At 36.7% G+C, this 26,415-nt stretch overlaps 1 protein-coding gene and 1 pseudogene across 3 annotated transcripts in view; both read right to left on the reverse strand.

Moving 5' to 3' along the window:
• TNKS2 (tankyrase 2) overlaps nt 1-26,415 on the reverse strand; it is a 61,059-nt gene that overhangs the window by 20,801 nt on the left and 13,843 nt on the right. For 2 of the 3 annotated variants that reach the window (XM_023546928.2, XM_023546927.2), the window contains exons 4-17: nt 24,065-24,101; nt 23,819-23,894; nt 23,151-23,245; nt 21,072-21,138; nt 18,697-18,883; nt 17,079-17,200; nt 12,475-12,566; nt 12,309-12,387; nt 9,451-9,622; nt 9,060-9,095; nt 6,708-6,787; nt 3,602-3,747; nt 1,865-2,030; nt 994-1,213 (exon numbers count right to left, since the gene is read on the reverse strand). In XM_023546928.2, coding sequence (XP_023402696.1) covers nt 994-1,213; nt 1,865-2,030; nt 3,602-3,747; nt 6,708-6,787; nt 9,060-9,095; nt 9,451-9,622; nt 12,309-12,387; nt 12,475-12,566; nt 17,079-17,200; nt 18,697-18,883; nt 21,072-21,138; nt 23,151-23,245; nt 23,819-23,894; nt 24,065-24,101 — 1,575 coding nt within the window. The remainder of the gene's footprint in view (nt 1-993; nt 1,214-1,864; nt 2,031-3,601; nt 3,748-6,707; nt 6,788-9,059; nt 9,096-9,450; nt 9,623-12,308; nt 12,388-12,474; nt 12,567-17,078; nt 17,201-18,696; nt 18,884-21,071; nt 21,139-23,150; nt 23,246-23,818; nt 23,895-24,064; nt 24,102-26,415) is intronic. The other variant, XM_003409237.4, reaches the window with a different exon arrangement.
• Nucleotides 24,108-26,409, reverse strand: LOC111750306 (barrier-to-autointegration factor-like; annotated as a pseudogene).

A 26,415-nucleotide genomic window follows, 5' to 3' on the forward strand; every position in this document is an offset into this window, starting at 1 on the left:
ACTAATATAAATGTGCACGGCACAATTTCCAATCAGATCATATCTTGTCTTGTAGGGCCAGAAATTCCTGACTGGCAGTGGAAGGAGAAAAGCTATTTCTTACCACATCCGTATTTGTAGTTTATCAGTCCAAAATCCTCCACACGCAGATGGAGTAATTCTTTTTCTTGGACAGTGGGGCCTCAACTTACATGGAGGGAGATTTTAAAGGTAAAAATCACACAAATCCAAAATATCTCTTAAACACTAGCAACATACTTGGTTACTCACATTATGAGTCTGAAACAAACTGAGAAAACAGTTGACCACCATCTTCCACTCACAGTGTTAGAAATATCTACATTAATTTTTTTTTAAACGAAGTGCATTTGGATAAAACCGTAGGAGTCAAATGCACCAATGATACAACTCCAATGAGGTATCAGCTGTGGCTCGGTTTTAATGGTTCATTCCCAGGCATCTTCAACACAGCTGAAAAAGCTGTACTGAAAATACAAAGCTGTAAACCTGCACTAAAAGCAAAGGTGCACTACGCCAATTTTATGAGTGAAAATTCAGAACAAAGAACTTCGGGAAGAGGTTTGTATAACTTCTAAAAGCCTTTAAGATTTTTTTTTCCTGCTTGTGCTCGAAAGCTACCATCAGAAGAATGAAAAGCTTTAGCTTTCTACTAGGAAGGCTGACTCAAGCAGGCATATTTTTCAAGCTGTAGCCAAAATTTCCTCATCAAAGATAATTCAAACTATATGGTGACCTGGCATGAAGGGTTCCAAAGCACATGAGCAATGGCAGAGACTGTGTCAGTTGTTTTTACTGAGTGTCATGTACCAGTGCTAAATGAACTGGAACTTAACTAACACACGTGAAGTATGGTTCACCTGTGTGAATACATTAAAGAGCATAATGGTAGCATTATTTACAGGAAATATTTTACTCATATAAAATGACCCTTAGGTGTCACTAGTTGAAATCTGTGACACTTAATTCACCTACCTGCTAAATGTAAGGGTGTTGAATGTCGGCCTTGGGTATCACGGCAATTTACATTATCAGGTGAAGACAACTTCTTTACTCTGGCTAAACAACCCTTCTTGGCGGCGTCTAGCAAAGCTGCATCTCCCCGGAGTAGATCTTGGATATCTGTATCTCCATCTTTAACAAGATCCAAGGGAGTATTTCCATCTCTGTTTTTCTTTGTAGGGTCTGCACCGTGCTAGACATATGAAAAACAGAAAGGAAGTAGCTTAAGTTTGCCCTTGATCATGAGAAAATAGTTGATGTAACTATACCAAAGAAAATCACTCTGAGACAACCTTAAAGGATGACATGATTTGTTATTAATGTTTAGTTTATACACAAAAAATTATAATAAAAAGAATATAGTTAAATATTATTGGGTTTTTATTATGCAATAATACAAAGTTTAAACTATAACTGTATTCAAAATAAAGCAGTATCAAGAAAAATAAAGTAATATCTATTAAAAATGGACTATTTCTCGTTTTCACAATCACTGGAGTATAAACCTATCTTCTTATTTTTACTGTAAAATATCTATACTGGTACCTGTATTAAAACAGTACCATAAATTTCAAATATTTTGAGGTTAAGTACTAAAGAGGAAAAATTAAGACAATAATCAAAGAACTGCCATATGATGCTAGCTGACTTCATACAATAATCTATGTGTGGTATTTACATACATGTAGACTGAAATATAAAATAATGTCATGATATTTATTCTGAGGTCTAGGTACAGAATTAGGTAACTTTGCTTCCCACCTCTTTACTAGTTTCAGTCAAAATGAATTAATAAACATATTCTATGTAATACACACTATCCACAGTAAGTACTTAAATATACCTGGAGCAGAAGTTTGCAAATTTCGTATTTTCCTTTTGCTGCAGCTTCATGTAAAGGTGTAAATTTCCATAAATCAGCTACATTAACTACTGCTCCATGCTTAACGAGAAGTTCTGCAACTTCATAATGTCCGTAAGAACACGCATTGTGCAAAGGTACAAGGCCTCTGAAACACAAAGTCAGATGAGCAGTCCAACAAATGGAGATGTTTTAATTTAAATAATTACACGTAACTGATGAAAAATTTTTCTTAAGCTATGTAAAGAATTATACTGATTGTATTCTGTAGAACCTAAATCTACTGAAAGTAGAAAGTGACTTCTGTAAGGGGAAATTTTCAAAAATATTTAAAAAATACAGAAAATATAAAAAAAATCTGTATACCTCTATCACCTAGAATCGAGAACTATATATATATATATTTTTTAACAATTTTTATTGTGCTTTAAGTGTAAGCTTACAAATCAAGTCAGTCTCTCACACAAATTTATACACACCTTGCTACATACTCCCATTTACTCTCCCCCTAATGAGACAGCCTGCTCTCTCCCTCCACTCTCTCTTCTCGTGTCCATTTTGCCAGCTTTTAACCCCCTCTACCTTCTCATCTCCCCTCCAGGCAGGAGATGCCAACATAGTCTCAAGTGTCCACCTGATCCAAGAAGCTCGCTCCTCACCAGCTATCCCTCTCCAACCCATTGTCCAGTCCAATCCATGTCTGAAGAGTTGGCCCAGGACTGGTTCCTGTTCTGGGCCAACAGAAGGTCTGGGGGCCATGATCACTGCGGTCCTTCCAGTCTCTGTCAGAACATTACGTTTGGTCTTTTTATGAGAATTTGGGGTCTGCATACCACCGCTCTCCTGCTCCCTCAAGGATTCTCTGTTGTGTTCCCTGTCAGGGTAGTTGAGAACTGTGTATTTTTAATGAATAATAATTTCAAGATAAATTGGGAGAATTTAAACCATCCTCCAAGAAAACTGAAAATTTTACATTAAAACTCAGTATATCACACTAATGTTGTAAGCTCCTTGACTAAAATTCTTAAAAAGCATCATGCAAATAAGTCTATATAAATGCTAATCATCACAAAATTTTAACTGAAATGAAGAAGCTATATTTACGCCAATGTTAGGGTACAACTGTCTAGTTATCTAGTGCTGCTATAACAGAAATACCACAAGTAGATGGCTTTAACAAAGAGAAATTTATTTTCTTACAGCCTAGGAGGCTAGAAGTCCAAATTCAGAGTGCCAGCTCTAGAGGAAGGCTTTCTCTATCGGTTCTGGGGGAAGGTCCTTGCCCTCAGTCTTCCCCTGGTTTAGGAGCTTCTCAGCGCAGGGACCCTGGGTCCAAAGGATGCACTATTCTCCTGGCTCTTATTTCTTGGTGGTATGAGGTCACCCTGTCTCTCTACTCACTTCTCTCTTTCATATCTCAAAAGAGATCGACTTAAAACACAACCTAATCACGTAGACTGAGTCCTGCCTTGTTAACAGAACAGCTTCTAATCCTGCCTCATTAACACCACAGAGGTAAGATTTACTACACATAGGAAAATCACATCAGATGACAAAATGGTGGATAATCACACAATACTGGGAATCATGGCCTAGTCAAATTGACACACGTTTTGGGGGGATACAACTCAATCCATAACACCAACTATCATAAAAATATTTTCACATTCTTTAAAAGGATCAGATCAGACAAAAAGGGCTGCAAGGATTGGTACATACCCTTTATCTTTAGCATGCACATCGGCTCCATGTTGCAAGAGAAATTCCACCACAGATACCCTATTATAACCAGCTGCAAAATGAAGGGGTGTAGACTGACGCCCTTCAATGTCTCTGCAGTTGACACTCTGAACAGTACACAATTTCTGCAGGATGGAATACAGTATACATATGATGCTATGTACTCTGATGAACGGTTTAACATGTACATTTCTTGTTTTAACTCAAATGTATTTATTTTCTTGTCTCATCAAATCAGCGTTCTCAGAAACCATCTGTGTTATTTATTCCTCTTATTTAATCTTGTCATTTATGAGAACCCCTCAGGTTTTCTCATCCATGCTTGTATCTTCAACTTTTTCTAAAGCCCGTAGGTAAATTTCATGACCAGCACTACTCCTGTTTACATAAAGGTTACCTAAGCATCAAATGTCAGCAATAACAATTTCCATTTTGTGGCAAATGTATGCTGGATCATTGTGACAGTGGCATCACCTTGGAGCTTGTTAAAAGTTCAGAATCTACATTTTAACAAGACCCTTAGGTGATCCGTAAGCACATTAAAGTTTGAGAAATACTGCTCCAGACCAGTGGTTCTCAAACTTTCATGTGCGTTGAGCCCAACTTCTGGGGTTTCTAGTTCAGTAGATCTGAGGTGGGGCCTGAGAATATCTTTTCTCACAAGTTCCCAGTTGATGTTGATGCCACTGGTTAAGGAACTATATTTGGAATTAGCCATACTGTACTATATGGAATGAACTAACTGATGGAACGGGTCTCTGTGAGTCAGAATCAACTCAATGGCACCTAACAACAACAATAGAATGCTATTAGTTATGTACTATTCTTGGGAAAATTAAGAAAACAGTCACTCAATTTTCTGTGCTCTTTGGTTCAGATGAGGACGCCTAGTTGAGAAAAGCTGTAAGAATAAGACTCAAAATATTCAGTGAGTCCTGAGTATTATACAAAACATCGAAGTTTGGGGAAGTAATAAATCATGGTGCTCAAAAAGGCAAAAGAATATCAATGTTAGGAAAACTCATTCCCCCTTTTTAGTATCCTATCCTAAAACCAGGGATAACCTAAGCCCAATAAACCAAAGGAACCAGTTATCAGTGGATTTACCTCAAGGGCTTAATCACAAGACTGGTGAAGTCTTCTAGGCTTCAAAACAAGAGCTTGTGAGACATACGGATTCTGGGTCTCATACAAGAGATGGTATTTCAGTGGGTCTGAAATGATTATTTTTAACAGGTATGCATAGTGGTTAAGTGCTACAGCTGCTAACCAAGAGGTCGGCAGTTCGAATCCACCAGGGCTCCTTGGAAACTCTACCGGGCAGTTCTACTCTGTCCTATAGGGTTGCTATGAGTCAGGATCGACTCAACGGCAGTGTGATTTTTTGGTTATGCTAGGTACTGCTAAGTTTGGTAGTGATCACAGGCCACTCTACTCTCAAAACCTTAGTTTAATTTTGTCTACTCTGGCACAGGTTTTCTAGTATTAGGTGTCCAATAAAGTACTTAGCTTGATGGATCACCAGTAAGCAAACAACTGAGTACATAATTAAATGTTCTTTGTGTAATATTCTGACTCATAGGGTGGAGGTTTGACTGGGCTGTGTAATATGCATATGTTCATGTCCCAGTGATTCACAGTGAGCCGCTTGACTAGAGACAGGTAAGTAACAGAAAGACTGATGGAGATACATTGCTGTCAAGTGATAGCTATCACAGGGAGAGTAGGGGAAAGATGAAGGTCTTCTTTGACTTAGTGGCATTACGTTTGTTCTGTAATTCCTATCCTCAGCCTCATCTCTTCTTCATCAATCTCTTCCTCCAGACTCCTGTCTTTATGAAAATGAAATGGTCTTTAATATCATGTTTAATGAATACAGTTTTATGTTCTAATATACAAATGGATGAACATTTTAAATTTATCATTCCCCTACCATAAAAAAAAAATCTTTTAGATGCTCTTTAACTAGTTAGCTTACTTTTTTATCACTTTCCCCACCAAAAAAAATCAGCCCACTACCTTTTAACTCAAGTGATTTATTTTTTCTAAAAATCGGTAGTCAGTAATAGAAAATCCTCTTTTTAGTATCCTATTTTTTTATTAGCTCCTACTTAAGAAAATGTAAATATAAAATGTCAAGTAATAAAATAGGATTTTTCTTTGAAAAATGAAAATGAAAAATAAAACCTGAAGTTAGAGGTGACTAGTATTTACACAACATAAAACTGTACAAAAAGATCTCGTAGATTTTTAAATCAACTTTCAGAAAGCTCTTCATTTAAAAGGGCAGTGAATAGATTCCCGAAGAGCTCAAGTTCAGATGAGACCAGCGTTCATACCTCTTCCTTAGAAAATCTAAAATTAACTTTGTTAGGTGGGTCTGTTCAAGATTGAGAACACCATATAGAAATATGCGGAATTGCTTCAAAAGCTGCTTCTTCCATAAATTTATAAAACTTATTACCTGTCAGTACTCCCTGACAGATAATCAAAATAGTGCGCTGTTTTGAGAAAGTCCGTCAGGAAAAGAAAACCCACCATGGGTTTTTCTCCCCTACTAGCTTTGGAAATTTAAAATAACATTATTGAATTATTGAAGAATTATTTATGAAACATGCGGAATTAATTTCATGATAGGTGAATTGTAAAATTTTCACTCCTTTAATAAGAGGAGCAGAGAAATGAAGAAACCGAAAGGAATGCGTAGACAGAAGTGACTCATAGCTTAGTTTTTTCCTGTTTTATGTGTCGTATGCAAACAGTAATGGACAATAATTTGATACACTTCATTCTTTTAAAGGGACAAATGAATAGGTGCTTTAAGCAAAATCCATTTGGTATTATATGCAGCTTACTTAAATTTGTGAATATGGCTCACTGAGATGCACGTGAAACTAAGACTTCTTTTTCTTTCATTATTTTCATTATTTAATGCCCCTTTATTTTTATTTGCACAGAACTGGCTGAACTTTTTTAACCTTTAAGACAAGGCACATATAAATAACTACGTTCTTTATAACAGTTCAGATTAAATAATGTCAAAATAAAACCCCCAAATAAGCAAAAACATAAGATCATATCTTACTTTTACAGTTTCTACATCTCCAGCCTTCGCAGCTTCCAGCAGCTGTCTGTCTGCCTCTGAATTACCTAATGGGATACCCTCTAAAAGAGAGAAAAAGTGATTAGAAGTCAGGTCCAAAAGGCTTGAAAGAAGCAACAGATCAGAAAGTAAAGTTCTTTTATAGTTTGGTAAATCATGTAGGAAATCTTCACGGCAGGGGGAAAATACATTCTTCTCATTAAAACTTTTTTGGAAATAGGTACATAAACCCATGTATGTAAAAGTTTACAGTAATTCTAAAATTCGATTTAAGCAATATAAAGGGACATAAAATGATGATGATAGGTGGCGCTGTCTATACGAAAGCCATGTAGAATGGCAGAAAAGTGTTACATTAGGGGCACAATGGCCAGGGATCTAAGAGTGCTTCTGCCATTAATTAGCTATCCGACGTGAGGCAAGCTACTGCTCTGGATCTCAGATTTTCAGTTTTAAAAAGAGAAGCTGGATTAGAAGATATCTGAAGTCATTCGAAAAGCTCTGAAATTCTGTATTTTATAGCACATTTAAGATTTCACAGAAGAGGAAGAAAACATCTACCTTGTACCTTATAACAAAATTAATTCCAGATGGATTAAATACTAAAGTATAAAAAGTTAAACCTTAAAAGTGCTAGAAGAAAATACAGGCAAATATTTTTATATCTCAAAATAGAAAAGCTTCTTAGAGCAATAGCTCAAAGACAGAACCTAAAAATAAAATTGATTTGGCAAAATATCTGTCATAACACAGCATTAAATAAAGATATAAAGCAAAGAACAAAATGGAAAAAAATCTTATTGCAACATAAGTCATATATTTAGTATATATGGAGTTTTTATGAGACGAATACCCTAGAAGACTTCAACAAATAGGCTGAGGACATGAATAAGCAGTACACACACACACACACACGCACGCGCATGCCAATAAACAAAACATGTTAAAAGTATGTTCAAACTTACAATAAGAAATGCCAATTAAGATAGCATTTTTTTTTCATTCACTAGTGGCCAAACAGATAATGGGGGCACTTACAATATTTCTATGGTTTGCATTACAAAAGAACTCATTACTTCTATAATTAGCATACGCACATTCACCCAAGGAAAATATTAGGAATGATAATACCTACTGCTGATGAGGGAACAGATTCTCTCAAACATTAACAGGAGAGTGAAATGGTACATACAACCTTTCTAGAAGACAATTTGATAATTATATGCTACCCTTAGACCTAGAAATTTCACTGATAATTTAGTCTAAGAAACTAATAGGTGAGGTAAGTAAAGATATATGTAATAGCAGTTAGTGTAAAATTGGAAAGACTGTAAATGTCCATAACTAGGCAACTGAATAACCAGCCAGTTGCTGTTGAGCTGACTCTAACGTGTGTCAGAGCAGTGCTCCACAGGGTTTTTGATAGTTAATTTTTGGAAGCAGATCGTCAGACCTTTCTTCTGAGGCACCTCTGGGTGGACCTGAACCTCTGACTGTTCAGTTAACCAAGCATGTTAACTGTCTGCACTACCCAGGGACTCCAGGCAACTGAATAGGACTAGTGTTACTACCCCAAAAACTGACACTGAAATGGATGTGTGGTATGGCGGGGTGGGGGTAAAGGGAATCTTGAAAGCAGTCTTATAATTAGTTCAATTTTGGCAGACCCCAGAAGGTTCTATCAATCTGCCCTTATCCATTCAATGAGTGTTTCTCCAACTGTGGCTTCCAGACCACAGGCATAAAAATCATCAAGGGCGATTGTTAAAGATACAAAAGGCTTGATCTGTTACATTTCTTCCCATGTGAGCTTTGAGACATCAAAGCTATTCCATCAAATTCTAATAAATGTTAGAGATATAGACAAAACACAAACCAAACTCATTGCCACTAGTCGATTCCGACTCATAGCGACCCTACAGGACAGAGGAGAACTGTCCCCATAGGGTTTCCAAGGAGCAGCTGGTGGATTCGAACTGCTGACCTTTTGATGGGCAGCCATGTTCTTAACCACTGCACCATCAGGGCTCCCAAGATATAGACAAGGACACTTTAAATTTTATGAGAACTATTTGGAAATGGACAGTGGTGGTGATTGTACAACATGATGAATGTAATTAAAATCACTGAATTGTGCATGTAAAAAACGCTGAAATGGCAATAGTTTTGTAATATACATATTTACCACAACTAAAAAGAAACTTATGGGACCAGACTTCTAGGCTGAAATGTTTATGCCAATTGTGTAGATATACGATCTAAATATTTTAAATGTAGCAAACATGAGAACATTCAATGGTTAAATATGTTTTAAAAAATCAAATCATTGCTTACCTTGTATAAACTCTACATGCCTTCTATATAAAGGATCTAAAAGAGGAGTGAAGAAGCAGGGCCAGTATTTAGGGTATCATTTATCTACTAAGAGACCCCCTGCCTTTCTAAATTTTCCTTTTTTAAAATAAATATCAACTACTATATCTTACTCTTAAAAATTTTCTTGATAAAAACTTAAAGCCAGCTGTTTACTCAAGAGAAATTGGACAGAAAATATTACTGAAACAAAAATCATAACCCAACAAGTGAACACTGAATATAATGAGTTAAGAAGAAACAGCTAAAAAAACTCAAAATTTTTCTTTTTACTACCAACTTCTACATTTAACAACTGTGAAAAGATGAAAGGGTGAATTTTAAAAAATGTTCTCACGAAAGCATTTAATACCTTGAAGAAGCTGCTGTACATTTTCATTTCCCATCTGTAAGGCAGTGAAGCCCTGCAGGGATATAATATTAGGATCACACCCGTAGCTCAGAAGCAGGCGGCAGGTCTGCAGATGACCACAATGTGCAGCTCTGTGCAGAGAAGTCTGACCAAGATTATCCAGAGCATTAACCTTAACAGTGCAGAAACAGTTGAAATTAGCCTACAATGCAAAACTTAAAACCATCCAACCATGTCTTTAATACTTGCTACTAATTTTACTAATGTAAAAATCTGAATTATTCCTTATTATCATCCAGTGCCAAAGCAAGTATTTTTGCTCAAATCTAGAGCATAAAGTCCCCAATTCATGAATGTTGACATTAAAAGGAAGACCCAATTTTGGGTTGAAAGTGAGATACTGAGTAACAGTTGCTTAGCATTAGAACATTCATAGATTTACCACATACAGAGCTAGACATGCTAATTGCACTATCCATGTGTTTTTACAGATCTCTGAGGTCCAGAAATGTGGAGACTAACCCCAAGACAGACAATCAGTAACAAAACCAGAGACTAAATTAGCATTAAAACACTTATTTCTATTGGCTCAATCTTCTGCCTTATTTATTATGTAAAATATAATCTGTACAGATAAACATGTATTAACACAATGGGAAAATTTCTCAGCCAAAAAAAGAAACAAACCATTGATACATGGCCAAAGCTCCAAACATTATGCTGAGTGGAAAGCTTTACACAAGAGTATACATGAGTCTGTGTATAGGAAGGTCTAGAACAGGCAAGCTTAAACCTACATTGAAAACAATCAGAATGGTTGTTGCCTCTAGGGGTGGAGAGTAACTGATGGGGCATTACCTCTGCCATGAGATAATGTTCTGTATCTTGACAGGGGTTTTGGATACTCAGGTGTATGCATTAGTCAAAATTCAGCAAATGTACACTTCAAATTTGTGCATTTCATTGCATGTGAATTTTATATCAAAAGAAAAACTGTTAACAAATAGTGAACTCTATTTGATGTGCATCAGAAGTATTTTGGGGGATGTGTACAAGTATCTACAAATTACTTTGAAATGTGTCATAAGATACATTAATGGATGGATATATTGATAGATATGCAATAAAACAATACAGTTTAAAATTTTAGTGGCGTAATCGAGGTGATGGGCATACAGTTCTTTGTAAAATTCTTTCAACTTTGTCTTTTTCAAAAATTTCATAATAATAAAAAAGAAGCACCTGTAAGACTTCCTCCCACCTCATCCTTCTCTATTCCACCCAGGGAAACAGTTCTTCAAAACATTAACTGAGAAATTAATCATGTAGTTACTGATGTGTTTTGAGACACTGGTCAATTCATATTCACGAGACTAGAGAATAGTTCAAAAGGAATACAGCAAGAGTTTCTCAATTAACCTAAAACTGACTACCAATAGCTAGTCTCCATGCTTAAAGAACCTGAGAAATTAAAAATGCTCGAGGCAATTTATTTATTCACATACCAAAACTCACTGTAATGTGAGATACATCCACTTGAAAACTCTGAGTACCGTTTTCTGTTAAGATTAGGGTGACCGACCTCTGGTTTGCCCAGGACTTTCCAGGTTTTAGTACTGACAGCCCCGTGTTCTTGGAAGTTCCTCAGTCATGGACAAACCCGAATGGTGGGTCATCCCAGTCAAGATGGTTTCACTGGATTTCACAACTCAAGTTTAATATGCATCCAGATGCTCTTCAAGCAATGCACCACATTTATTAGAAATGCAGTCAACAAAGTTACAGAACAGGCAGACAAATGAGATATACCAAGCAGTCAAGCAGAAATAAACTTTACTTTATTCAACAATTTACAGTAGGAAAGATCAGGATTATACATTACGAAGAATTCTCAAAAATCAAAGAGAAATTAGGACACTGAGAGGCAACACAAAAAGGAACTGCAGAATTCTAAGTGGTTCCTTGAGTGGAAACCCAAGGAAAGAACCTAAGGAAGGACAGATCACCAAACTATCCCACAAAGCCCATTTAGGGAACTGCCTCAGAGACCACCCAAGGGTCAAGGGTCTCTATTCCTTTCTTCTCCCTTCATCCAGAACAGCTTCATTCTTTCTGTTATGTACTGAATTTCTACCAAAGATTTTGTTTGAAGAAAGCAAGGATCTGTGGCAAAAACTATGGAAACTACTAAATTAGGTGATTGTCATCTCTTCCCATCTGAAGATACTATGTGTATCTTTCACTGAGTTCCTGGCTAAGAAATGATGATTTCTAGTCTTGAGGAAACTATTCTACGAATAAAATGCTATGTGTGTAAATGCCAACTGAAGAAGAGTGACTTCTCAACAGGGGGGCTATAATGTTTTTCGTCAAATTATTTAAATAATTTATTTACTTCTGGTAAATTTATTACTTTAGCTTAGTCACAGAAATAACAGTGGAATGAGTAACACTGGGGTAAATAACAGGAGTTACCATGGTAACTATGTAACAGCAGGGGATATACATACCGAAAACCAGAAAATAGCTCAGAGGCAGTATGTCTCTAGCTGGAGATATTTTGTACAGTGTATTGTTAAAAAAATGGCCTTCAGGCTAATCTGACCAGCAGAGTGTGGTTAAAATGAATAGTGGAGGAAGGACATATAGGAATGATGTACTTCTGAGTAAATCAATAGGCCTTCTAGCAAAAAATTAGATACAGAAAAAGCACCTGCAGTATATTTTTAAATATAGATCAAGAGTGGAAAAAAGTAACACTTAAAACAAGTAATAGTTTCAGGAGGTCAGGCATTTCATTTGCTAAATAGAGAATAACTCATTAGATTTACTCAAAGATTACCAAAAAGGAAGTATACCTTTGCTTCGTGTTTCACCACTACTTCGACAACATCATTATGAGCTTTCTCAGACGCCACGTGCAGAGGAGTCAAGAATCTTAAAGAGAAAAAGTGAGCCAGACAATGAATGTATTTTCCAGAAAACAGAATATCAATAACATTTATTTATTAAAAGTATACTTACTCTTTAGTCTTTTCATTGATGTTTGCTCCTTTTCTTAGCAACAGTTCACATATTTGCTTTCTTTTGGGATATGGTGATGCAGCAGCACAATGCTAAATGATTTAAATTGCAGCATTAATCAAGGACTATACATGTCACTTTTAGTAAGAACCTTTGTTTCCAACTAAGAACATCAGCAGGTTATTTAACTTTTGTTTTGTTTTTGACCTAACTTTGCTCTTGAAAAGACTTACAATTGGATAGAATGTGCAACAACTACCAAATTCTGACAGGGTCTGAAAATCCTAGCTACCAAATGATACCTGTTATTAAATACTTGGATTAAATCTATGGTAGTCCTAGATCTTTGAAAAAGCCACTATTGATGACAACCTAAGTTGATCTGATCAACACCCCTTTCAAAACTGGTTCCAAATACCATGGTGTTTAATATGTTACTCTTTAAAGGTTAAGACAATACCTCAAGGGTTGGGGTTTCTTCACACAAAGAAGAACAGGGGACTCAACAGCTCCGGATTTTACTTAGTAACAGCATTGATGTAACAGCTGATAAAATGAGTAGTATTTACACCTCTCTTAACCAGCTGCTCCAGCAGAATAAGGACACTGGACTACCTACATGGCAAAATCTGTGGTAGAAAATGATACACTCTGAAGTTGGAGGCTGCATCTATGTCTATGATGATCGAGGAGGAAAGAAAATGGGATTTGTCAGTTCTAAACCTGCTAAGTATCTTATTGTCCATATCTTTGTATCCCAAGCACTCAAGACAATACTCATACATAATACGTGTTCAATAAATGTCTGAATGAATAAATGACTAAATTAATATAAACCAAAAACTCAAACTCGTTGCTGTCGAGTTGATTCCAACTCATAGCGACCCTACAGGACAGAGAAGAACTGCCCCATAGAGATTCCGGAGAGCACCTGGTGGATTCGAACTGCCAACCTTTTGGTTAGCGGCCATAGCTCTTAACCACTACACCACTAGGGTTTCCAAAACCCAAACCCCTTGCCATTGAGTCGGTTTCGACTCATAGCCACCCTACAGGACAAAGCAGAACCTCCCCACAGTACTTCTAAGGAGTGGCTAGTGGATTTGAACTGCCAACCTTTTGGTTAGCAGCTGTAGCTCTTAACCGCCGTGCCACCAGGGCTCCTAAATTGATATAAAACAAACAAAAAACAACCCCGTTGCCATTGAGTCGATTCGACTCCTAGCGGCTCTATGGGACAGGGTAGAACTGCCCCATAGAGTTTTCAAGGAGTGCCTGGAGGATTCAAACTGCTAACCTTTTCGTTAGCAGCCATAGCACTTAACCACTACGTCATCAGGGTCTCCTAAATCAATACAAATATGTTAAAATTGAAACTCGAGAATCATGGAATTAAATTCTGGATAACTTTTACGCTAAGCTGCTCTATATACCTAAATACATAATACACATGAATTTTTTCTGATTTGATCATACTGTTAATTATAAAGCTTATTTAATCTTCATGATTCTGGGACAAAGAAGTAAGTTTGGCCTTTTGTATCTGGTTTCTGAAGGAGCCCCTGGTGGTGCAAATGGTTAAGTGCTTCACTGCTAACTGAAAGGTTGGCAGTTTGAGTCTACAGCCTCTTCAGAGGAGAAAGACCTGGTATGATCTGCTTCCATAAAGATTACAGCCATGAAAATCCTATGGGACAGGTCTACTCTGTTATATGGGGTACCTAACAACAACATATGGTTTCTGAAAATAAAAAAACCAAAGCCAAACCCACTGCTGTCGAGTTGATTCTGACTTACAGCGCTCTTATAAGACAAAGCAGAACTGCCCTATAAGGTTTCCTAGGCAGTAAATCTTTTTTTTTTTTTTTAAAGGCTATAAATCTTAATGGAGGCAGACTGCCACATCTTTCCCCTGTGGAGCGGCTGGGGCGTTTGAACTGCTGACCTTTCTGTTAGGAGCAAGAGCTTAACCACCACTTCACCAGGGCTCCCCCTTCTGAAAATAGGCCAAGCAATTAGGGTGCTCCTTGTCTTTCTAAAACAGCCAGGCAGTAGGGATTACACAAGCCCCACACTTGGAGACTTAACTTCAGAAAGGGAGGGAAGCATGATGCATCCATGCATATTCAATGAGGGCCCAATGACTTAAGTATGCATTAAGGTCCCAGCCATGAATATTCATTAAGGCTCCAATGACTAAGTGACCCTGAATCTTGGAGCTCTCTCTTTGGGGCCTCCTGGATTAGTGAGAGTCTCCATGAATGGCAGAGGGGGATACCTCCCTGGGGACAATGGAAGCTCCATGCAGGGAACTCTCCCAAACCTTGACTGGTGTGTCTCTTCACTTGCATCCCTTCTAGTTATAATAAAAGGATAACTGTTAAGTATAGGTGATAGTCTCTGTGAATTTTGTGAGCTGTTATAAAGAATAAACAAATCCACAAGTGGCAACGGGATTCAGACTTAGCTCAGGGTGGCTACTTCAGAGGAAGGCTGTACAAACAGTTTTAAGGACAGAGCCTAAACTCGAGAGAAGCTAGCTTTGAGTAGCTGGGTGACAAAGAAAGGCTGCATTGGCAGTCAACGAAGAAAAACAGAGTCCTTCTAGCTTGTTACCTAGCCCCAGGGCACTAGAGGAAGAGAAAGGGGCTGGGTGGTCTAAAGTGTAAGGAGCTGTCCAGACTCCCGAGACTACGGCTGGGCCCTGATGACCTGGCCTCGTACGGCCAGGGATGTGTGGCCTAACTCTGGGTGGTTAGGGTGAGAGAGGAAGTGCAACGGAACAAGTTGCTGGCAATGAAAATCTTGAAGATGTAGGAAGGTGAAGCCTGGATCCATCTCCAGGTGGAAATTCACACTGATCCTTGTCAAGCAGTCAGTGATAAAGCTGGGCTTTATCCATCCTGCCCCTGTAACGGCGCAGTCAGTGGCAACAGCATTGCGATGACTTTACTTCAGATTCTTTTTCTGATGTGGCTATGACCACAATCTACCTTTATCTGCAATAAAACCATTTCTAATTGGTGAACATAGCTTCTTTGGTCTGTTAAAGGTAATCATCTCAGGAAGTCGATCGAGATCCCACAGAGAATGGAAAAAGTTTATTTCCAAAAATTCTGCATCATATCCTTTTCGAATTACACCCCTGTTCCTCTGCCATCCTTGGACAGGGCCTGTAATCTCCGGAAATCTGGAAGAAACCTCACTAGCACCATTAAAAAAAACCCAACTAGCACCATTACTACCTACCAATATCTAACTACTACTATGTTTTACAGTTAATAACAAATATGAGTTGTTTAATAGCAGAAGATTTAGGAGGAAATAACATGTAGTATTAGCTTTCCAGACCAGAAAAATTTTCATGATGTCAGTGCCGTCTCAAGTCTGATGCTGTTATAATTTTAATTTTGCATTAGCATTTCTTATTAGCCTGAAGCTTTACCTCTTTTTTTTTCCTTGGGTATTTCTACAAATAGCAGAAGAGTTCAAAATATTTTATAGACAGATTTCTATAAAAATTTCACATAGTTTATACTGCAACATAAGGAAAAAAATTTACCATAAAAAAGATACTAGATAAGTATGGCTATCCTGAGTTAAAGCTGGTCCTAAACACATTAATTTACTTCGGGCCATCTTCCCTCACCCAAAGCACATTCTACAATTCATACAACAGGACTTAACTCTTCCTTCTAAATTTCTAATTTTAAGGTAGCTTCTGATTACAACAGAGCCCTGGTGGCGCAGTGGTTGTGCTTGGCTGCTGACCAAAAGGTCAGCAGTTCAAAGCCACCAGCCACTCTACGGGAAAAAGATGTAGCAGTCCACTTCCATAAAGATTATAGCCTTGGAAACCCTATGGGGCAGTTCTACCCTATCCTATAGGGTCACTATGAGTTGATACCAACACTACAGCAATGGGATTGGTTTTCTGGTTTGCTGATTACACTGTTCCCTCTCCTACCCTCTGTCAGTTATCCCTACTAGCTCCCACTCTTTTCTGTCTTTCCTTAGACTCCCCAGCTCTCATCTGCTTTCTTACAGGTTCACAGAGTTATTATCATCTCTATCGGTGAAGTAGCTTCTACTGATACAGATACTTTATTCACACAGTAGACAGCAGATATACAGACTTCAGATCTAATTTTGGGAGGAAAATAAATACAATACTGGAAGGACAAACACCAGGTGGTTTTTATCTGGACGGTGGGATTATTTTTTTTTATTATTTTCAGTAGGTTCCAAATTTTCTACCACAAGCCTTTATACTTTTTATAATACAAAAAAAGTAAATGATATATACCATCTGTGATAAGAAAGTTACACGTAATATATGCCAATATATGAATAAAATTTTTTCTAGAAAGATGCCTGAATAATAATATTGCCTTGTGGGGAGGGGGGTAAACTATTTTTCTGTACTGTTTGAAATTTTTTCTTTATATATGTGCAGCTATTAACATTTTTAAAAAGCAAAGATTTTTAAAATAATGCTATTAATACAAGCAGTACATTATGATTCTGTATCATAAGTAGGACGTTGTGATAAGTTTAGCATGGTTTTCGTTACGTATTTGAAAAACTTAAATCTGAAACATTACCAATGCTGTTTCATGCGTTTGAGGATGCTTGAAATTCACCATTTCCAGAGAGAGATGTTTTTTAATCCGTGTAACATCAGCTTCTCGTGCAGCCTGCAGCAATGAGTGGCCTTTGTATTCATCTAGAGGAAGAAAAAATATTTAAATCTGCATGAGAATTACTAAATTGATGGGGTTTACTTGGTATACAACACACTACCATTTTCCTTGAAATTTTCAAAATAATCTACCACAACAGGAAGATCTAAAGATATTCTCCAAATGTATACCCTGAAAACACAACCGGTGGTATTCCACTTTTCCTCAGTTATGACTCAATAGATTCCCAAGTGTACACAGACAGTGCCCGACTTACGACATATTTGAGTTATGACAAACTTCACTCACAACTGCCCTTTTTTTTTCAGGGTACAACTTATTGTTAGTAATATATACTACATAAACGTTGCAGCCAGTAATCTGCTGATGTAGCCATGTCTGTAAGCTTACGTGCAATGTTTTCATCCCCCAAAGACAAATAAAGATCAGATTTATAATGATACTTATGATAAAAGGCAATAATAATGAAAACTAAAAAAAAAAAATGAAATACTGGACTTATATCAGAACCGACTTATGACAGAGTTGTTGCAACGGGACCCCATTGTAAACTGGGGATTATCTATACATAGATTTAGCCTATGGCAGACTCAAAGTCTGCTGTAAGCCATAACTGGCCTGGAGGTATCTGGAGTCCTGTGATACAATCCCAGTCCAGAGAGTTCTGAGAACTTTCCAAAGCACAGGATGCTTCTCAGTAAAGAAATGAAATAAAAGTGATCATGACCCCTACAATAACATCATGACAGGAGCAGACGGTTTTGCTCACACTTCTCAGAGAACTGAGGATGAGAGACAAGTTGGATATCTCCAACAACAGTCACCTGCTGACAAATAAAAGAGAATAATATCTCAAGGTTCCTCTCTTTTATTGTGAAGCCATTAATTATCCTTCATTATTTTAGAATAATACAAATCTAACAGAAGTTTCTTAATTTATGTGTGATAATACTACATCTGAACTAGAGGGCTATTTCTCACTACATTTATTTCAGTTATACACGGAAAATCACAGACCTTTGTGGAAGTACAGAACATCAGATGTTAAGATCCGGGGACTATGTTCACAAGATAGCAATCATACAAATAACATTTTATTTTGATGGCACATTAAAGTAAAGAACATCAGATGTTAAGATCCGGGGACTATGTTCACAAGATAGCAATCATACAAATAACATTTTATTTTGATGGCACATTAACTAGAAAGTCATTTCAAAAAGAGGCATAAAACACAAATGCTTTCATTTCAAAAGCATACCATTTATAATAAGATCAATACATGTATTAAGTATATAGCTTGATTTGGGGGAAAAAAACAAATATATTTTCTCTTTATAGCATCTTAAGAGAACTGTGAATAAGCAGAAACTCCCAAATTATAAAATGTTAGTCTGAATCACTCATGGTTAAGGAAAATATTCTATAATTGAAACATTTCTAAAAACAAATACGAAAGAAAAAATTTTTAGTTTACTGGTATAAGATTCCGGCTGAACATTCATCATTTCATACTCACACGCTAATCTTTCTTTTAACTGTGGTGTGGGAGCCAAATCTATAGCACTTTTATTGTGACAATTCAGCAGTGTTGGATCTGCACCATAACTTAAGAGAAGAGAGCATACTTCAACCCTGTTCTTAGAAGCCGCCTCATGGAGTGGAGTGAACTGCCACAAATCCATTGCATTTACACAGGCACCGTGCTGCGGGGAGAAAGCACGTATTTATCATTCGATTTTACAAAGAATTTAAAATTATTACTACTGTGCAATTTAATATCACACAAGCTTAAACAGATTATGTTCCCAAAGTTCACTTTCTAAGCCAATTAGTTCAGAAAGACATAGATTTTTCCTTCATGGAAAAACAGTAGGTGGTTGCTAGGCCTGACTACAAAGGCCTATTTAACTCTTTTATTGTTAAGAACAAAAGCTTTAGAATAAAGCTTTGGATTTAACTTGCAGCTTTTCTTTTACTGAAACACAACTTACATATGCTAAAATGCACAGTTCTTAAGTGTATAGTTTGATGAGTTTTGACAAGTGATACCATCACCCAAATTAAGATATATGACATTTTATTACCCCAGAAAGTACCCTCATGTTCCTTTTATAGACAATTCCTACCCTGATTCTAACTTTTCACACTATATATTAGATTTATTTGTTCTTGAATTTCCTACAAATGGAATATAATACAGTATGTACCTGTTGTGTGTAGCTTCTTTTGTACATATAACATTTCTGGTGTTCAGTCATATTACTGTATTATCATTAGTTTGATTCTATCAATTTGAATATTGGTTATCCCTCCCAGTTTCCCATTAATCTGCATTTTTTAGAACCATCCCTTCTAATTGTTTATCAAGTCAATCATAAAAATGTGCACCAAGATAATAAAGGCAAAGAGACCCTGTAGCATCCATTAGAAGTTCCAATACTCTCTTTTAAGCTGATAAAGAAACACTGATCAATCTTTTCTGTACAGTTGTTTAACTAGAAATTTACTTGGCAGATTTTGTCCCCTATCTAGAGAAATCTACTTGTTCCCTTGCACTTAGAGACTATGAGGAAGAAGAAAGTTAAGAGAATTTCTTGTTATTCTTGTGCCTATTAGTGCCATACCTTATTTGAACACCTTGGCCAGGGACCATATCTGAGCGCCCTCCATAACTAGCATAGTGCCCTGGTCATGAAAAGCAATCACTGAACATTTGCTATTAAATGCCAGCTTCTGGTAGACAGACTTTTTAGCAAGGGCTGCCAAATGATTCAGTATTGCCCAGATCTACTGCCTCTACTTGCTTTCTCCTGACTCTCCTCAATTTGAATGCTTTGGTAACTGCCTGTGCCTTCACCTCAGCTAACCTCCTCTCTCTGCATGACTTCTGTCTCTCATTCTTCAGTTAAATGCCAGGTCTTAAGAACACATCATTCAGTTGTCCGTAAATCCCGGTGCAACCTGTACTTTTCACTATCATCTTTAAGAATATTCCAAATGTTCTGTTGAATTCAAGATGTGGTTTTATAATCAGCACAGGTGTTAACTGCTACAAATGTATCACATTGTGGCCACATAATAAATTTAAAGAGGCTTATTTTATTTTTATGGGCTACTCAGAGTGTCTACTTGTTATTTACAAAGTTGTTTCCTTGGGAAAATGCATTCTGTAGTGATACATGATCAAAAAGAAGCATACAGGCATCAGAAACAAGTTCCTCTTTCCCTTCCCATGACAGATAAGAGAGTGAGGACAAGTATTGAAGGGGCTGAGTATGTGCTTGGTAAGAGAAGTCTCAAGAATGTGGGAAGCACCTGGGCAAATACATAGGTAGAGACTGGAAGACAGAATGGAAGGGTATGGGTAACAGGATCCACTCTCAAACGGAATATTTATCTTTATTCTCACCTAACAGGTGTCAAAATAAGAATTTTCTTGCCTGCCCTGGGGACCTATCCGTGAAACAATAGCTATCCAGCATATTTAAAGAAGTGAAGCTTGCCAACTGAGCCAGCTCCAACTCACAGCATAACTGGACAAGTCTTGCAAATATAACTGATGGTAAAATAATAATTCATGATTCACTAAAAATTGGTTGTTGCTATTAATTTTCAAGAATTTTGAAACTTCACATTTAGCCACAAATTACAAAACCACTTTATCTGCTATACCCAAAATGGCAGTGCTACTTTATATTTAAAATTGTATGGTATCTCAAAAGTCTTAAAGCAGTCAGATGCTGACCTATCAATTATCTACATTTTTATAAAAATTATAAATACTCTTTCTATACCAACTAAGCACAAAAAACACAGAAAAATATAGGTATATTTCAAATAATTTTGTGTTATTATAGAAAATAACTATTAGAAAGGTATAAGAGAACTTACCTTGACCAGAAGTTCAGTTACTTCATAATGACCATAAGAACAGGCATTGTGTAATGGCACTAGATCACTGGAATATGATAAGGGGAAAAAAGTCTGCTATTTCAGATTCCCTAGACACACAACAATAACATCAACAAAGCCTATTTTATTTAATTCACATTTACACTTAAACTGAAATAGCAAATAGTTTATGTAACTTTCTAATAAAAACATATGAAATTTAATAACATCCAACTGAATGCTAAGTGCTAATATTCTAACTCCCAAATCTCTCTCAAACCATCTCCTTTTTTTTTTTCCAGTGCTACTGCCACTGCTTTAGTTAGGCCTATGTTATTTTTCCCCTGTACTAGCGAAACAGCCTCCACTCCAATTTATCCCCCAAGCTGTAGCCAGTTTTCTAAAGGGTAAATCTCATGTGGTTACTTCCTGTTTCAAAATTCTTCAGTGGTTCTTCCATGCTTTCAAGAGACCATTCCAACTTCTCAGCATGGCACACAATAATCTGTCCCTCTCTAACCTCACCCTTCAATAATGATATGCCAAACCACTTGCAATTTCCTGAATGCCTCTATACATACTGCTACCCGGGTGCAGGAGAGACTTCCTTCCCTCCTTTGGCCTGGCTTACTACCACATTATTTTTTCCAAACTCAGAGCTCAAACACTGGTTCTTCTTTGAAACTTTTTGGGCTCCTGTAAGGTAAATTGCTATATTCCTTAATAAACTGAAACCTAATTCATTTACAATGGCAACTGAAGGAGAATTTTTTACATAGGAAGGTACACCAGGACCTTAAAATTCTGACTTCTACCTTTCAGCTTCTTCTTCCCTTTGGGGATCTCTCACCAATTACTATAGCCACCATCATGATGGCCTTAGCACAGTTTAATCTTTAGTTCTATTTCATCTTTCTTTAAAGGCTCATGGCTTTCCTCACCATTTCTGCTCACATGATTCCTTACTTTCTCTTAAACATCAATTTCATCCCCAACTATTTACTAGACACTTCCATCTGAATTCCCATCATCATCTCATAAAACCAAGAGTTCTAAAAGTGAACTCAACATGTTTTCCCCCAAAATAATTTTCCTTCCTGGAAGTCAGTATGTGTATCACTGGGTCTCACTCTTTCAGCTTCAGAGTCTGAAATGTAGTAATCTTTTTATTCCTTTCTGTCTCATTATGTCTAGACAATCAATAAATCTTACCCACTCTTTCTTTGTACTATCTTTTGCATCTACACTTTCTATTTCATTTGCCACCTCTACCAGTAGCACCTCTTCTGCCACCATTATAGATCCTTATTACATCTGAATCCATATAATGCTCGCTCTCCCAATTTACCTTTTTTGCCTCTAGTCTCCTCCCTCTCAAGTCTACCCTACACACTGCTGTCAGAACGCTCCTCTTAAAACTCTTCTTTTCTAGTATATTCTTCCCCTTGCTTAAGATCCTTCAATGGCTATTGGGGCTCAGAGAATGAAGTTTAAATTCCTTAGGCTGGAATATCAAGTTCTCTAAAGCCTGTTTCTCTCTTATTACGCCAACCCTAATCTTCATTTCTCCCCTATGTGAATCATTTGCTTCAGTCAAGCTGGTCTAATCACTGTTTCCTAAACCTGCTGTACTATGTGCTTTAGCACCTTCACTCAAAGCAATTTTCTTTCAGAGTGATGTTCCCCAAACTCTGCTTTCTTTAATTGAGGTCTGCCTTTAAGGTCCAGGTCAAGTACTACATTCTCCTGAAAGCTTTCCCAGCTATCACTGCCAATTCCCTTCTAGGAACTCCTATAGTACTATCCCTCTTTATTTATCACCTGGGACTTAGCAGAGACCTCCTTGTACTGTTAGGTGTCTTTCCATGCCTCTTAAACTGCAGTGTAAGTTCTATAAGTGGTGGGCTTAATGTTTTATAACTATTTGTACCCTCAGAGCAATCTGCAAATTATACAAACTCAAAAAATGTTAACTTAATGCTGTTTAGTAAAAAATATGATGAAACTATTTTTATGAGGCCACAAAGATTTTCGTAAGAATAACATTTAAGGCATCCTCGTTTTTGTTCAAATGCTTACCCTTTATCTTTAGCATGAACATCAGCTCCATGCTGCAGTAACAGCTGTACAATCTTTACTCTGTTGTATCCTGCTGCCAAATGCAATGGAGTTGACTGAAATGTTAAATTAATTAAATAAATTAATGAAAGTCAAATAATATTAGCTTTAAAAATGTATGAAAAAGTAAAAACCCAAATACAAAACTAGACAACTCAGAATAAAAACTTAAACATCACTGTGTAAATAAATAGTTGTTATCATTATGTTAACAGGTGAGGAGCAACTCAGAAAAGGGGATGAAATGGTTGTACAACCTGAAGAATGTAATCAATGTCACTGAATTGTATATGTAGAAACTGTCAAACTGGTTATGTCTTGCTGTGTATATTCTCAACAACAACAACAACAACAGCAAACCACAACACAACAAAAGCTGTTACCAATTTATAAAATCCAACATATTGAAGGCACAGTATACAAGTTTATAAATTCACTACTGCACATAAGACACAAGCAACTAAATGTTTATTATCAATAAAGTTTTACTGAAGTATAAGGATTAATCCTGAATTACTGGTTAAAAGAAAACATCAGCACTCTCTTCAAATATGATTTAATTTATAATAAGATAAATGCATCTTCATGGTACCAGAAGATAAGCACAAAACTAGTGTAAAAAGAAGTACCTTTCTGCCATCACTTGCATGGCAATTGACATTTAATGGTGTAAGTAAAGCCATCATTTTTTCCTCGTTGCCACTCCTAGAACACAAAAGATACATATTAGCAATTGGTATTCTTTATCAGATCCTACCTGGCAAGATGTACGTGTTGATTAAAAAAAAATCATTCTCTTTTGAAGTTTATTATAAAGAAAAATTTTAAATGATGAAGTATTATTCATGGTACATATTTATAGCACTAGTACACACCTGGCACTTTCCAAGAGTTCATCTTTTTTATATTCACCTGTGAATTAGGAAAAAAAAATTAGCAGAAATTAAAAAAAAAAGGTAATTACAAAAGTAATGACAATTTTATGCTCAAAGATGTTCACTGAGCTATAGTTAAGGTAGGTAAATTTGGAAATAAATTTCCAATAAATGGAAAATGGTTACTGAGAATATCATGCAGCTTAAAAATATTTATGAAGAACATGGAATACCTTTATTGTGATAAACAAAAAAAGGAATGATTCAGTATTATATAATGAAGCATGACGACAACTACACAAAAACAATATCCACAGAAAAGGAAAGCCCAGAAGGAATATGGATTATGGAGATGTTTTTCCTTTTCTTTTTTTCTCCTCAAAATTCCTAAAATGAGTATGGTATTTTTGGAACAAAATGCATCAATAATTTCTTTCAAAAGCAAAACTATGCAAAGCTTAGTACACTCACATTATAGAAATTATAAAAGATAAATCTACAGTGTCACCAATTGAGCACAATCATTAACATTTCTATGAATCCAGAATATTTTTAAACACTAAGATTTTTTTTACAATACTTTAATAACTACAAATGTTTACAAAAATATTAAATTAAATAAAACTCTTTGTTTATAGCTTTTTTTTTTTTTCCAAGGCCACTTTCTTGGTTTAAAAAACTTTACATGGACAATGACTGCTCTGCCAAAAAAGGAGCCAAATGGCAATAAAACAGACCAGAGGTAAGGGCGAGAGTGAGGGAAGGGGCCAGGACTCCACTCAAGAAAGCTGCAAACTGCCGCCATGGAACTGGAACAGGAAGGACAAGGAAGGGGAACGTGTGCAAGAGTGAGAATTTCCAAATAAGTTAAAATGGTGAGGGGAGAGAGCTCCCAAAAGACCCTGGAGTACGCTGGAGGTGAGTATGACAACAGCTATCTTTTCCTTTGTAGAGGACAGGGAATGAGTCCTCACTCGGCTGCAAACTCTGGAGACTCAATGTTGGGGCCTGGGGGCTTCCTGGAGAGCATCACAAGAAAGTGTGGCACCACTCCCAAAGGCACCCAAAGCAGTTCCAGGACTGCTTGGCATTGGCACCACATAAGTCCTTGAGCCATTCCTGTAAGAGGTCTTCACCTTTCTTTAAACTGGCCAAGGACCAAATAGGCCTTGTCAATGTCTCTTTCCTCTAGCTTCTTGCCTAAGACTTCACCAATCTCAGCCAGGCCCTTCACGGGCCCTGCCATGAAGTCTCAATGCTTTTGGGAGGTTGTCATCTTGATCAGGCTTAATCCATAATTGCTCCTCCCACCACCTGGCTGGTACCTTGTTTACAGCTTTTATATTTATAAATGAACGCAAAAACTGTAAGAAAAAAAACTATAAAATCAATAAAATTTAAATTAACAGTTTAATATAAGAGAGAGCATTTATTGTTTTGCTGAAACCAAACTCAAACTGCTGCCTACAGTAAGAATTGTGTACTGGCTGTCAGGGCAAGACTTCTTTTGAGCCTCAAGATTTTTTAAAAAGATAGAAACATGGAACAGTGAAGGAAGAAATGAACACTGAATTGAGATATAAAATAGCTCATGTTTCTAGAAGTCTTTTGGGGGACTAGTCTAAATTTTCTGAAGAAATATCACAAAGCACAAGCACAAAAAGCTCACAGGAGGATCTCTCAGACTCTTGCCTATTAGATTACACATATTGTAAAGTTCACCTCACGGCAGGTAAGAATCCAGTAAAAATTATGGCAGAGGGCTGCTTAACAGGAAAGCACACTGACAAGGAAGAAACATGTGAAATAGATACTACGACTCATCAAAGCTTGCTAATCAAAAATGAATAGAGATCGAGAGCCTTACATATCTTAATGGGTCCCAAGGATATAACTATGTTACAGCAGAGTACAATAGGCACTCTTCACCCTCTTTAAAAAAGCAAGAGAATGGTTAGTGCTCTTTGAAAGGATTCTGTCAGAAATGATCAAAATATACTTAAAAAAAAAAGAATAGCATATTAAGGGGTAAGCATAAGTTATCTAAAAAACTCAAGGATTAAAAAAAAATATTCTGAATACATGATAGTAACACAATTACCTATCACTCTCTGCTCACCCCCAACAGAGCAATGACAAATTTAAATACCAATACAGAAAGAGAAAAAACAAAGCTTTATGTTTCTTAGGCAAGAATCAAATGTTAACTGTCTAGATGTGGAAAACAATAGCAGCTGACTGACACTACTTTAAAAATCTAGTTGAGGTCACTAACCGCAGGAGACAGACTATTTACCTAGCATCTTGTTCTCTATATTCTCCCTGGAATAACCAAAGCGAGTACACAGACT

The sequence above is a fragment of the Loxodonta africana genome, chromosome 16 (assembly GCF_030014295.1).
Source record: "Loxodonta africana isolate mLoxAfr1 chromosome 16, mLoxAfr1.hap2, whole genome shotgun sequence".
Taxonomy (NCBI): domain Eukaryota; kingdom Metazoa; phylum Chordata; class Mammalia; order Proboscidea; family Elephantidae; genus Loxodonta; species Loxodonta africana.